This window comes from Solanum dulcamara, chromosome 11 (assembly GCF_947179165.1).
Source record: "Solanum dulcamara chromosome 11, daSolDulc1.2, whole genome shotgun sequence".
Classification (NCBI taxonomy): domain Eukaryota; kingdom Viridiplantae; phylum Streptophyta; class Magnoliopsida; order Solanales; family Solanaceae; genus Solanum; species Solanum dulcamara.
The window spans coordinates 53,970,964-53,985,418 of record NC_077247.1 but is presented as its reverse complement, the minus strand read 5'-3'; the positions used below and the strand labels follow the sequence as shown (position 1 = coordinate 53,985,418).

General features: G+C 34.3%; 2 protein-coding genes across 2 annotated transcripts; both read left to right on the top strand.

The window, feature by feature from the left end:
- The first annotated feature begins 3,586 nt into the window (after nucleotides 1-3,586).
- On the top strand, nucleotides 3,587-7,066 carry LOC129874374 (soluble inorganic pyrophosphatase 4-like). The gene is made up of 9 exons (XM_055949652.1): nucleotides 3,587-3,737; nucleotides 4,473-4,608; nucleotides 4,813-4,841; nucleotides 5,287-5,352; nucleotides 5,467-5,574; nucleotides 5,685-5,750; nucleotides 6,185-6,305; nucleotides 6,551-6,632; nucleotides 6,733-7,066. The coding sequence occupies exons 2-9, from the start codon at nucleotides 4,479-4,481 to the stop codon at nucleotides 6,773-6,775; spliced, it is 645 nt and encodes a 214-aa protein (XP_055805627.1). The 5' UTR covers nucleotides 3,587-3,737; nucleotides 4,473-4,478; the 3' UTR covers nucleotides 6,776-7,066.
- Nucleotides 7,067-8,326: 1,260 nt separating this feature from the next.
- LOC129874317 (gamma carbonic anhydrase 1, mitochondrial-like) lies at nucleotides 8,327-13,582 on the top strand. Its single transcript, XM_055949578.1, has 5 exons — nucleotides 8,327-8,626; nucleotides 10,697-10,840; nucleotides 12,319-12,444; nucleotides 12,537-12,688; nucleotides 13,036-13,582. Exons 1-5 carry the CDS (start codon nucleotides 8,512-8,514, stop codon nucleotides 13,312-13,314), a joined length of 816 nt encoding a protein of 271 aa, XP_055805553.1. The 5' UTR covers nucleotides 8,327-8,511; the 3' UTR covers nucleotides 13,315-13,582.
- Nucleotides 13,583-14,455: the final 873 nt, after the last annotated feature.

The following is a 14,455-nucleotide window of genomic DNA, read 5'->3' as shown; positions in this document are numbered from 1 at the left end:
TGAAATAGGAAGTTTTGTCCTCATTAGCAATGGTCTAGCTATCCATTGGAGGCGTTTAATCAATGATTCTGCTAGACCATTTTGAGTATGTACATGAGCGACCGGATGCTCAACTTTTATTCCAATCGACATACAATAATCATTAAATGATTGAGATATGAATTCACCAGCATTATCAAGACGAATTGTCTTTATTGCATAATCTGGAAATTGTGCTCTTAACCTTATAATTTGAGCTAACAATCTCGCAAAAGCCATATTGCGAGTTGATAATAAGCACACATGTGACCATCTTGTAGATGCATCTATCAAGACCATATAATATTTAAATGGTCCACATGAAGGGTGAATTGGCCCACATATATCACCCTGTATACGTTCCAGAAACGCAGGGGATTCAATCCCAACCTTAGTTGCTGATGGTTTGATAATCAGTTTTTCTTGGGAACAAGCAACACAAGAGAATTCCTTAGATTGAAGAATTTTCTGATTCTTCAAAGTGTGTCCATTTGAATTCTCAATAATTCTGCGCATCATATTATAACCAGGATGGCCCAACCGGTCATGCCAAATAATAAAATCATTAGAATCAGTAAACCTTTTGTTTACAATGGCATGTGATTCAACAGTACCAATATTTGTATGGTACAACCCAGAAGAAAGTGCAGGTAATTTTTCGTGCACAATTTTCTTCTTCATATTTATTGTAGTAATATAAAGGTATTCAACCTTTTCTTCATTTGTAGTCTCAATATGATAGCCATTTTGGCGAATAACCTTGAAACTTAACAAGTTTCTTTGAGACTTACTACAATATAATGCATTATCAATTACCAATATCGTTCCTCCAGGTAGTAATAAGGCTGCTTTTCCAGAGCCTTCAATTAATTTTGTACTACCAGATATTGTATTGACATAGGCCTTTTTCATAATCAAATGACAAAAATATTTCTTTTCTTTTAATATCGTATGAGTTGTGGCACTATCCAAAATGCACATATCTCCATTATTCATCTTGAATCCAATTGAAGACTGATAAATTTATTTATCTTCATAAAATAAAAATGCATTGTAAGAAATAAAATAAGTAACAATTTTGCTAGAAAAACATAAGTCCTTTTTTTTTAAAGTTAAATTATGGTAATTTAGAATTTAAAAAATTATATGATTCAATTATGATGAATGTTACAATAATTTAGTTTATGGAATTATATACTTATTAACCTTAAATAAATATTATACACAAGTATTAAAAACAAATATAAAATATTATAAAACATTAATATAATATTATTCATCATGTATAGATAATTTGTTTATTGACAAAAATAATACTATCATTATATATTATTAATGTCTAAAACATTAACAAGAATAAACAATTAGTATAATGACATTAAATAAGGCGAATATTATTTTTAGTAACAATATGATATTAAGATTAAATAATAGCACATTAATAGTAATTAATTACAATATTGTAAAATAGCACAATGTAATAAACAATATACAATTATCATAAAAATGTGACCTTGATTATTATTTTTTTTTCTTCAAATACATAAACGTAAAAACACAATAATTTCGAAGTACATGATAACATATTGAAAAACATGAAATTAAACATCAATTAAGATCCTTTAAAAAATCTTCAACCTCCAAATGAGTAATATCATTGAGGTCATTAAAATCATCATCCCTTAAGGCCAGATTTGCTTCAATATTATCATTATTCAAAGTCCTTGCCTCAACATTATTTTTGAACGCCAAGTGTGACTCTATCCGAGCATTAGAAGAAGAGGCACCACCTCTATTTGCCTTTCTTTTAAAAGAATTTTGATAAAGTCTTACAAAATGCTCAGGCGTCCGACATTCATTTTTCCAGTGGCCTTTCATGCCACAACGATGACAGTTACTTTTTGAAGGGCCATTTTGAGAACTGATATTGTTCTCCCTTTTATGTTGACCACCACTACGACGATTATTATATCGTCCTCTGCCATTGCCACGCCCACGCACATTATTGTGACCTTGATATTTATTATGTCTTCTTTCAGACTGGCCATGTGCTTTTACCATATTTGCCTCCGGTAACAGAGCAGTTCCAGTGGGACGGGCTTCATGATTTTTCATTAAAAGGGCATTATGTTGTTCAGCCACCAGAAGGCATGATATCAATTCAGAATATTTTTTAAAACCCTTTTCACGGTATTGCTGCTGTAATATTACATTAGAGGCATGAAAAGTAGTTAGTGTCTTTTCTAACATGTCCTCATCATTTATATTTTCCCCACATAATTTTAATTGGGAAGTTATTCTAAATACAGCAAAATTATACTCAATTACGGTTTTAAAATCTTGAAACCGTAAGTGCATCCACTCATAACGAGCCCTTGGCAATACCGTTGCCCTGAGGTGGTCATACCTCCCTTTTAAGTCTTTCCACAATTCAAGTGGATCTTTCACTGTCAAGTATTCCATTTTTAGGCTTTCATCTAGATGATGACGAAGGAAAATCATAGCCTTTGCTTTATCCTGACTTGATGCTGTATTTCCTTCAATTATAGCATCACCAAGACCCTTAGCGGTAAGGTGAATTTCAGCATCAAGTACCCATGACAAATAATTTTTACCAGAAATATCAAGTGCCACAAATTCCAATTTTGACAAGTTTGACATGATGAAAATTAATTTGAAAGTAACAAAGATAACTTAAAAATTAAATTTCTTTAGTAGATATACCTGATATAGAAGTTACTTTTCTGAAAAATTAGAGCTTCGTGCTGATAACGTGTTATAAATTAACTTACTTGACAATTTTATAAAGGAAGAAGAACAAGAGAATAATATAGAAAGTATTAATAGAGAGAGTAGTAATATAGAGAGAGTAATAGTAATTCTCTTCTTTTATATGTTTTGTGTGTTTTTACATTGAAGTTTAAGGCTATATTTATAGTCATATTTACAAGTGGAGGAAAATATTAGTGGGCATTTTACCCACTTAAAAAGTAAATGGACTATCCACCATTTTAAGTGGACAACCATTTTACTTGGTTGATAATAAAATTGTCATATATCATTCCTTATTTAAGTAAGTAGATATGTTGATGAGAAGATTTTGTTTGATTCGATTTTATGGTTAACAAAAAGGAAAGGCTTTAATTAATGACCATATTTATTTAAGTCGATAAAATACTGTATCTTCAAAATCTGAATAAAGTAAAACGAGGAAAGAGTACGATGGAAAAAGACGATGCATTCATGTTACTGTATTTCCTTCCAAAACTAAAACGTAGAAATTTGCCTTAACTTCACTTTTCCATTTCTCAATTTAAGAAAATATTTTTGGAAGATTCTTTTTAATTTTCATAGTAAGCACTGGAACGTTACATCAATGTGGAAATTGCGTGGCGTTCACTGATTGGTCCTCTTGGTTTTCCAATTTCCTATGAAACTGTTCTTTGCTTTTACTACTACTAGAAAATTTATTTTCCCAAGAAGGAAAAAGTATAAAATAAATGGCTAGACGCCATGAAACCATATCAACCGTTGGATGTAAGCAATTTGAAGATCTGACGACGCAACTTGACTCTAAAGAGTGACTAGTGGAAAGTTTTGCTAGAAAGTGAATATATGACGCGCACACACCGCAAAACTTGTATATATTACCGCTAACAAAAGAAGACAACAGTGAGCAATTGAGCAGAGCGTGCTTCTCCTTCATCCATTCTCTTTCTGTAAGTTATTCATCTTTTGATTCTTTTATTTTGAAGATTTTTTGTTTCTGGGTCGACTTGCAGATGGAGTTTTGTTTCTGTTTGTCATTTGATTGCTTTAATCTACAAATGTACTTATATTACTTTTTAGTTTTTATTTGTTGCTTTTTTGGATGCTTTCTAGTTTGGTTCTTGCAAGATAACTTCTGGGTTACGATTTGATTCTAGTAGTAGTTTTTTATTTGATATGTTTCTGAGTTTCTTTTGAGATTTTTCTTTCTGGGTCGATTTTGTGACTGGCTTTTACTTCGGCTTGTTCTATTCACTCGAACTGTACCATCTTTTCCAATTTTCAGCTCTTCTATAATGGTTTTGGCAGTTTGGTTGAATCTCATTTTCTCAAACCCTTTTTCAATCTGTACTCCATCTATCAATTGCTTCTTCTTCTTCTCTTCTTGCCTTTTTTGGTTGGTTATACCTATACATTCAAGCAAAGCGGCATTAAATACAATTAGTAATTCCATAAAATCAAGTTCGGTTGTGATTTTTCATTATCATAGGGTAATCTGACAGGAGAAAAAAAAAGAACACGCTTCTCTGCTGGTGAAAAGTTAATTTGTTCGTGTCAATTGTATTGCTAGCAACCATGGCTGGAAATTGATGTCCTGATTGTCTGATCATAATTGTTACTATTATATTGAATTATCACAGACCAGGTATATATATTAATTGTTGGCTTTCCTTTTTGTTATTAAGTTTACTATGGCTGAAAATAGTGGAAAAGGGATCGGAAGAAACTCAGGAACCTCTCGTGTTGCGCTTAATGAAAGAATTCTCTCCTCCATGTCTCGAAGATCTATTGCTGCTCACCCGTGGCATGACCTAGAGATTGGTAACATTCGCTATTCAATTCTTGTAACAAGAAAAACAAAGAAAAAAATTAGAAATCTATCCAGTGAATTTCCTTTTAATCAGCATCAGTATATCATGTGTATCCATTTCAGTGTCTGGCTGTTATTTCATGGTCTTGTTATACATTGCACGGTGTGGGGCTTGGGGTCTTTTTGTACTTATGCTTGATGTTCTGCTCGTGCAGGACCAGGTGCACCCTCAATTTTCAACTGTGTAAGTGTTTAATTGCCAGTAAATCTTTTCTGAAATTATTGATGAGGTAGTTAAGTTACTCCAACAACCATAACCTTCTTATCTGGCTGTACTTGCCAACTTTTTGGTTACGTTGTGCATAGTAATTTTCATTCTTTCCAAAAGATCCTTTATTAAGTGCAAAGCAAGGTGTTTCGATATATACATACTGAACTACTCTTTTTTGTGTATCTAGTTAATTGTGATCTTTGAATAAACTACTGTTCTCAACTGGGAAAATATAACAATGGTTGGCAGTTGTCACATTTCCAAATGATATCATCCTACCTTCCATCTCACAGGGGCTTGCACACACATTCTTTTCTTTGTGATGTTATTATCTGTCTGGGGAATAGTCCCAACTCCCAAGTACTACACTGATAGCATTAAGTTTCACACAAACTAAAATCTTAGACTTATTTGGTAGGTGGTTGAAATAGGCAAAGGCAGCAAAGTCAAGTATGAGCTTGACAAAGCAAGTGGCCTTATAAAGGTGCTATCTTGACCAGTGATCTTTATTTATCTTCCACAGCTTTTATGAATTCATTTAAGAGTTTTCACTCTTATGATAATCGTTCGACTGAATTGCTGAACTTGTGTCAAAAAGGTTGACCGAATACTGTACTCATCAGTTGTTTATCCACACAACTATGGTTTCATCCCAAGGACCCTTTGTGAAGACAGTGATCCAATGGATGTCCTAGTACTGATGCAGGTTTGCCTCCGTTTACACACTTACATCTTCCTTAGGTCAATCTTGCATTACTTTTCTCTGTGTAAGCTTACTCCTGGGCACTCTTACTTTCCATCCTATATGTTATATAGGAACCTGTGTTACCAAGTACCTTTCTTCGTGCTCGTGCAATTGGATTGATGCCTATGATTGATCAGGTAAGGTTTTTTAATAGAGTAAAGTTTCTGCCACATGTACTTTAGGACATTGAAAATTGCTGAACAAAAAACTATTTGCTTGTAAAAAAATTTAACAGTTTTTTTTTGGTTTCCTCAAGTTTTATTGTGTACCTATTTTTAACCTTGAGAGCTCAATAATACTTGATTAGAATACCATTGATAAGCCCTCCTTTATCAACTTTGATGAGGGTGATAACTTCTCATCGTCGCAGTTGATAGAAAAACTACGAGAGGGAACAGTAAAACCGGAGTTAAAATTTTAATAGACAGGACCAAATAACTTGGTTGTGTGCGACATTGTGGCACCACAATTTTATTTCTCTTTTCTGTGAGTGAATTGCAACATCTGTAGTGTAATGTTAATCCCTTAGCAAATTAAGGAATAACTGATCGATGTTTATGCTCTGTTACAGGGTGAGAAAGATGACAAAATAATAGCTGTGTGCGCAGATGATCCCGAGTTTCGCCACTATACAGACATCAAGGAGCTTCCTCCTCATCGTCTTGCTGAAATCCGTCGTTTTTTTGAAGACTGTATCCTCTGATATGACATTTGGTCGTGTATTAAATAAAGAAGGAAATACTAGTCCATATTCATCCTGATAGGTCTCTGAGGCTGCTGGAGGTGCATGGAGATTCTGGCTTCATATGTTTCCCCAATGGATGTCCATTTCTTATAAATGTCAAGAATATATTTGAGTAAAACAATGTCTGCATATCGTACAACCTTTGCGTAGTTCTACTGTTTCTCCTATACATCCTTGACTCTCTATCAACAGATAAAAAGAATGAGAACAAGTCAGTTGCCGTTGAGGACTTTCTTCCTGCTGAGGCAGCTGTTGATGCCATCAAGTATTCCATGTCAGTGCTTTTGAGTTCTCTCATGTTACAAGATTGTTTATTCTTTGTGTTACTAGCAATCCTAACCAAAAAAGATTCATCTCCATGGTTGTGATCACAGGGACCTGTATGCTTCTTACATAGTGGAAAGTTTGAGGCAGTGACCTTGTTGAGGACATGCTGTTGTCACTACTGAAAATCTAAGTAGAAAAGCCTGTTGACATGTTGACGATGGCTTTCCGAACTTCATGTGCTTACTTTAGTTTAGTGTGGTATTATCGAATATTTGAAATATATGTAGAACTTCTAATTTTCATGAATTCAGAAAAGATATGGAAAAGAAGCATCAAGAGAAAACCACTGGTGATGTGCAGTGGTGGTGCTGTAGTAAGAATGCTTGCCCTACATCTGAAAAAGCTTACAATATATTGGACATGTTAGCTATTTTGTTTTGATTGGGTTTTGCTTCTCTTCTTCTCTATCTTAATACCCACCCCAAAAACCTTAAAGCAGTGCGTGAGTTGCTCATGATATTACGAACTCCATAGGAGACCTCACACAACAATTTGAGAGAAAATTGTTCTACTTCATATGAGATATATAATCACATGGAAATTTGCAAACCTAATGATCTACGTAGCAAAGAAGTTATGCTTAGACTTCTTCAAAACAGAATGGTGGCAATTGAGGGGGTTGGGTACACTGTCTTCCAACTTGGGATAGTAGAGAGGTTGTTTTCGATAGGCCTTCGACTCAAAATGAACAAAGAAAAAGAAATATACTAATGAAGAAATCAGATAATGAGAGGCAAAAAAAAAAAACAATTGCGATGACAAATATTATGATACACAAAGCAGAAGAAATAATAGATAAAAATAAATCAAAAGTATAAGGTAGTAGGAGAGTATTAATAAGACTACTAATAAGGGAAACTCGACAACGCTTGATTACCTACTAATCTTTCCCTCTAATCTTCGAATTTCATATTCTCCTTTTTAAGGCATGTCTTGTTTAATCACCTCTCAAATACTTTTTCGTCTACCTCTTACACCTCCTCACTAAGACATCTGTGTATCTCCTTTCACATGTCCGAATCATCTTAATTTCGTCACCCTCATTTTGTCTACCAAGAAAGTCACTCCTACCTTGCTCCGGATAGATTTGTTCATAATCTTATCTCTCTTAGTATTCTCACACATTTATCTCAACATCCTTATTTTAGCTGCTTTCATCTTTTGGATACGTGTGTTCTTGACTTGCGAACACTTCACCGTTTACAATATAGTTGATCTAATAACCACTTTATAAAACTTATATTTAAGTCTCGGTGAGACATTCTTATCACTATACAAACACAATATCAATGATAAAAAAAAATATAGATTAGCGCTCTAGAATGATTATGGAGCATCTTTTTAGAACTTTATTGTTCCCTCTCGTTTCAATTTGTTTGTTATTTGACATGAAATTTTAAAAAATAAATAAAAAAGACTTTTAAATTTTATAATCATAAATTAAAAATATGTCAAATATATCAAAATATTGTTAGTCTCAAGCATGAAATTAAAAAAGCTTGAAAATAAAGAATTGCTAGTAAAGGCAGGAGACATTTTTGTTGAAATAGAATAAAAAGGAAATAAAATAAATAAATTGAAACGAGAATATCATTTCCAAACAATAGTAACATGAATAAATATGTGGAGGTATCATTATTTTTCTCATGGTGTGACGAGTGCACTCAGTACGACTCGGGGTTTGGGTTCGGTTCAGCTTTTTACCCTTTGTGGTATCCGCGCTGCTCATTTCTCAACTCCTCCCTCAGCTAAACTCAACACTCATTTCTACAGAAATAATCAGTGATTTTGGAGAAATTGGGTTCTGGAATCGGAAGGAATAGAGGATGGGTTCCGTGAAGAAAGCAATCTACACCGTCGGATTCTGGATCCGGGAGACAGGCCAAGCCCTTGATCGGTTGGGCTGCCGCCTCCAGGGCAACTATTACTTCCAAGAACATCGTACGTCTTTTTCCTTCATCTCGATTTTCTCCTCACTTCTGAGGTTTAAATGTGTTATGTTATCATATAAACGAGAACTAGGGCTTTAGGTATTTGATTCTTTCACACATTAGTTCAAGTCACAGAACGACTTCAATTGTGAAAATTATGCTTCGTTGTGCCACTTCTCTTTAGCTGCATTTACTGCGCTGTGTTTTGTTGTCTGAGCGTTAATTTTATTAGCTCAGCCTCTTATAGATACTTTCCTCTGGAGTGTACTATGAATGGATACTTTCCCTTTTAGTTTCAGAAAAAGAATGTTGTTATATTGATAACATAAAGTAACACAACTGCTTTGTAAAGCTAGAAAGAATAAGTGATATCATATTTTCCTCCATCCCAAATAGACATTCAATGCTCTACCTTCGAAAATGTAGTTTCCAAAGTTTTTTACTGGTTGTCATTTTCAAGGATATAGATTAGTGGTTGAGGCATAGGATAACAACCTGGAGATCTTAGGTCCGAGTTCCCGCAATAACACTTGGTATGAGCCTATTTCACAGCCTTGGTAGACATGACACCTGTGATTGTGGGCTGTCTGATGAATTAGTCTGGCTATAGTCGAAGTTACAATTTTTTTTTCTTAAGAAAATAAGGTTGATTACAAGTATTAATGATTCAAGCTTATCAAGAGTGATCATATAGGGTTGCTAATCTGAAGGCTGCTCATGATACTAAGTACTTATAGCATAGTATACTATGACATATATGATCTATCTTGCAATTTGTCTAACATCAATCTGAGAGCTAGATTATAAATTCTGATCTCACCCACTTCTGCATAACTACACAGACAATGCTGTGACTAACATAAGTAACTTGGGCCAATTGTGAAAAATTATCAGTCTATGAATATTTTCATCAGGGTGAGACGCTGAGGCTTGGAATCTTTGACAAGCATTTTACCATTGTCGATTGTGATGATATTTTTACATTCATATTTGCTCACAATCAGCCAATCTCACCATCTTAGGTTTTAATTTCTGTTCTCTATGTTTGGCTAGGGCTTTTCACAGTTTTGGTTAAAACCAAAACAAAACCAAAAATTTAATCAAATCGAATAAAAATATTAAAATTTGGTTTGGTTTGGTTTTAAATTTGAAAAACCGATAATATTTGGTTTGGCTATGGTTATAGTAAAAAATAACCGAATAAATAACCGAACCAAACCGATAATTATATACATAAAATTTATAATTATTTATATGTATAATATTAGCTTTTCATAAATAATTAAAGATATTTTATACCTTTTAATTATTAATTTAATTTTGATCTACTTATTTTTAAGGCCCATGTCTTAAAAGAATATGTCCAAGTTCAACAATCCAAGCCCAACTCTAAATTCTAATAAGTTGTAAGCACTAAGCAGCATATGTCCAAGTCCAACAATCTAAGCCCAACTTTTGATTATATTATGGATTCTCTAGTTAGTTTAGTTTAAATATGTAATTTTTTCATTTTAATTGATAAAGTTGTTTGTAGTTTGGAACTTCTGTTTGACTTGTTCTTTTAAATCTAAACTGCGTTGCAAGTTTGGTCCACCTGATTTGCTATCAGCATGTCTTTCCCTCAATATGCAGCAACGTTCGCCCTTGTGGGTCGTGAGGAAAAAAGAGATTCATAAGAAATTTGAAGAATGTAGGGAGAGAATATTTGAATTGTCCCGACTAGTCATAAACCGAATAACCAAACCAAACCGACAATAACCAAACCGGTGGTTATTATTTTACTTGGTTTGGTTATGGTTTTACACATTTAAAACCGATTAAATTGGTTTGGTTATGATTTTAATCAATAACCGACCCAAACCGAACCATGAACACCCCTATGTTTGGCTATACTTCTAGAATTATTTCCTATTCTGCTACACTTTCCTGTGTTCTGTTATTATATGGTTTTCCTCTTTATGTCAAACAACATATTTTTATTTCACGTCTAAACTTCTTGGTTGTTGATGTGCTATCTACAATATGCAGCATGCCTTCTTGCTTTAACGTTTTTTTATTCTCTACCTCCTTTTTATTCCAGTGTCGAGACATAGAACTTTGATGAACCTGTTTGACAAAGTACCAGTTGTTGAGAAAGATGCATTTGTGGCCCCAAGTGCCTCTATAATTGGTGATGTTCACATTGGTCGTAGTGCTTCTATTTGGTATGGGTGTGTTCTGCGAGGTATGTTCTGCTTCTGCATATGATGGTAATGTCAGTGCTTCTTTATTAAAAAAAGTGGCAGTGTCAGTGCTTAAAAAATATTCTTATAGAAGTATGCTGTTGTTATACTGATTGATTTTGAATAATACATTTTTTCTCATGGTAAAATTTTCCTGGAGACATTTGATGAGTTTGAGAAAAGCATTCCTTCTTGTGTCATAAAATCTTTGCCTTGTCTTGAATTATGTTAATGGGTAGACATTTAGGAGACAACTGCATTATGGACTCCTCAAGTTTTGTAAGTGAATCAACAGTACATCCTATGCCAAATCTTTATTTGTAAAATGCTGTTTGTTGATGGTTAGTTAGCTCAGCAAAGTAGAGATTGCTTGTTTCTTGCAATACAACATTGTGATGTTACATGTTTTTCAGAACTGATAAGTTTGATATATATCTTGCAGTGTTGGTTATCTATAAGGCAAGGACAGTAGATATCGCTAATTTCTTTAAATACAACATTATAAGGTGACATGTTTTTTAGAAACTGGTAGTTCTGTTATGTATGTCGTCCAGTGGTTCTTATTTGTAAGACAAGGAGTAGGAGGACTGAATGTACAATCTTTTATGCACATTATGGGTAGTTTAGTTAAGCCTTTCTTCTAATTTAGTTACAATGGATTAACTCTTTGTAAGGTGTACCCAAACACCAGTTGTGAACAATAATATCGAGCTTTATAAAAGATACAAGACTCAATTAAAGTTTAACTAATCTGAACCCAATAAATCTCTTAAATTGGAATATGAAGAAAAAACTTGATTGAAAGAACCAATAGAAATTGGGCATTGAGAATCGGCACTGAGGATATCAGGACAAGTTTCTAAAATTAGTCTGCACTTGAACTGAGGGTCTTTCGGAAACAACCTCTCTATCTCCACTTGGGCTCACTCAAAGTTGAAACTTATATTATTTGTTCAGGGACAAGACACAAAACCCAAACTTGCCTTCACTCAGGCAACTCTACTTTTGACCTACTCCACAAGCACTACTCCATGAATCTCTTTAACTGTGATGTTATCTTTTGAAAGCTCAATCTACAACTTAACTTTGAGAAAATTTTGGTTGTGCACACTCATTGCTGTCTTTGAATGAAATACTTTGGAAGTATGTGTCTTGCTTAATGCATGTTGCCAATAATAACTGAGTGAATATGCTCACATGCATACAGTATTGAATAAGGTTTTCTTCCTTCTTCCTTGGTTATAAAACTTACATTGCACCTCTTATAATATCACTTCGTCCTTTCTTAGCTTCCTTGAGGGCAAGAATATGAGTTCTGCATTGGTCTCTAATTCTGTTAAGAAGTTTGGGCTTCAATCAATCTATGATTGCATGGTGTTTTTCCTTTCTTAACTTTTTTTCCTTTTTGTGTGTACGGAGTGCCCTGGATGTTTGTGTTCTTTAGTTTTCTTGTTCTTTCTCAACATGAAACTCCATGCAGGTGATGTGAACAGTGTCAGCATTGGAGCCGGAACCAATGTCCAGGACAATTCTCTAATCCATGTAGCTAAATCGAATATCAGTGGAAAGGTTTTGCCTACGATAATTGGCAAAAATGTTACCATAGGTGAGAAATATCTGGCAATTTAGAGCATAATATACATCTGCCATTAATTTTTGCGTAAACTTGATGGTTGATTTTTGACATCAAAATATAAGGTCACAGCGCTGTGTTACATGGATGTACTGTTGAAGACGAGGCATTTATTGGTATGGGTGCAACTGTGCTTGATGGGGCGGTTGTAGAGAAAAATGCTATGGTTGCTGCTGGTGCCCATGTAAGACAGAACACAAGGATTCCATTCGGAGAGGTTCGTGGCAGAATTTAAGTCATTTACTTTGCATGTGTATAAAAGTTCCAACATGGGTATTTACCAATTTGTGAAAAAGTATTATTTGTTCATACTGATGCTACTTTCCATGTTAATCTTTAGTAGGTTGTTTAACTTCCCGATTATACACTTGTGAAACTGTGCATGTAACTGTTGACAAATAGGCGAAGATTTGTTAGGATGTGGTCTGATACCAGAGAATTCCCAAGGAAAAGTCCTTTCCAAGTTTTTTCTTGTTTTCTCGGCTGTTATGAAATAAGTAGTAAAGCTTTTAATTGAAAATTTCAACTTTCTAACACGTGTAATTATGACACCCAAACACACAGGTCTGGGGAGGAAATCCAGCAAGGTTCTTGAGGAAGCTCACAGAAGAAGAAATAGCGTTCATCTCAGAGTCAGCCATAAACTATTCTAATTTAGCGCAGGCTCATGCAGCTGAAAATGCAAAAGAGTTGGATCAGATTGAATTTGAGAAGGTGCTGCGGAAGAAATTAGTGCTCAAGGATGAGACGTATGACTCTATGTTGGGTGTTGTTGGTGAAACACCTCCAGACCTTGTCCTGCCTGATAGTAGGCTACCAGACAACGCACCAAAGGCCTCCTAAGTGTGGGTTCCGACTGGGGTATCCTGGGGTTTTGTGATGTTATTGGGAAACTCTTTTTGTTTTGGGCGGATTAACATGGAAATGCCTGCGATTAGTTTCCAATAATTAAGGCCAAGCTGAAATATCAAAGTTTAATACAGGTATGCAGCTCTAGCATTTTTCTACTTATCATGTCTGGATGATTGGAGCCTTTTGATGTTCTTGAAAAACCAAAGTTACAGTAGAGCTTATATTTGACTGTTGAAGCAATATGAGAAGAAACTTCACAGATTTTCCTCCTCGACCTCATTTTCTTGATGCTCATTTCCTTCTGAATAGAAACTTTAGAAGACAATTATCTCTGGTATCACATGCAATGCACTGGGTAGCCAATTTGAAAAATCATTATATGATTTCTGTTGTGTTGTATCCACAATAGGTGAAAACAGTCAAAAGCGAATGTCACAGAGTCTTGAATGTGCAGGAATCTCAGAAAGCAATTCTAAACTATGGATGTACACTTTTTTAGAAATGGGTGTCCAATTAAGACCTTCAAAACGAAATGAATTTGAAGTTTTTGAAGATGGCACAAATATATCCTTTTGAATAAGTTGCGTAAAGATAGGGGACACCAGACACCCCTTAAAACTTTGTACATTTGTGGACACAGCGTGAGTATTTCTCTTTAAAGTTTGAATACAACACTACGTTAACAATTTATTCTCGGGAGGAGTCAAATTACTCAAGGCCCGCTTTACAATTACTCTATCTATTATTTGGGTTTCTCCTATAAAATAACTACGTTCTCTTGTCAGTAAGATTACCTAGTAAAAAATGTACGTGGGAAGAAATATTCTTGCATTCATTAAATTTTGTATGTATATAATTGAATTGCTTATTATTTTGTAAAGTGGTAATTAAGGTGATGTATAGATACCCTTCTCTCTATAGCTTTTTGGTTAGCAAGATATGAGTAGGATTTTATAACTTTTTTGACGGCTAACCTCGTAAGAGGATACTTTCGAGGAGACATACTTGTTATTTCAAAAACCTTATAACTTTTTAAGGGGCATAATTAATCTCTTAATTTGATTGTAATTGTATTTTGTCCCAACTCCCAAAAGTGACTGGGGATCAATACTATTCAGTAGTAATTCACATG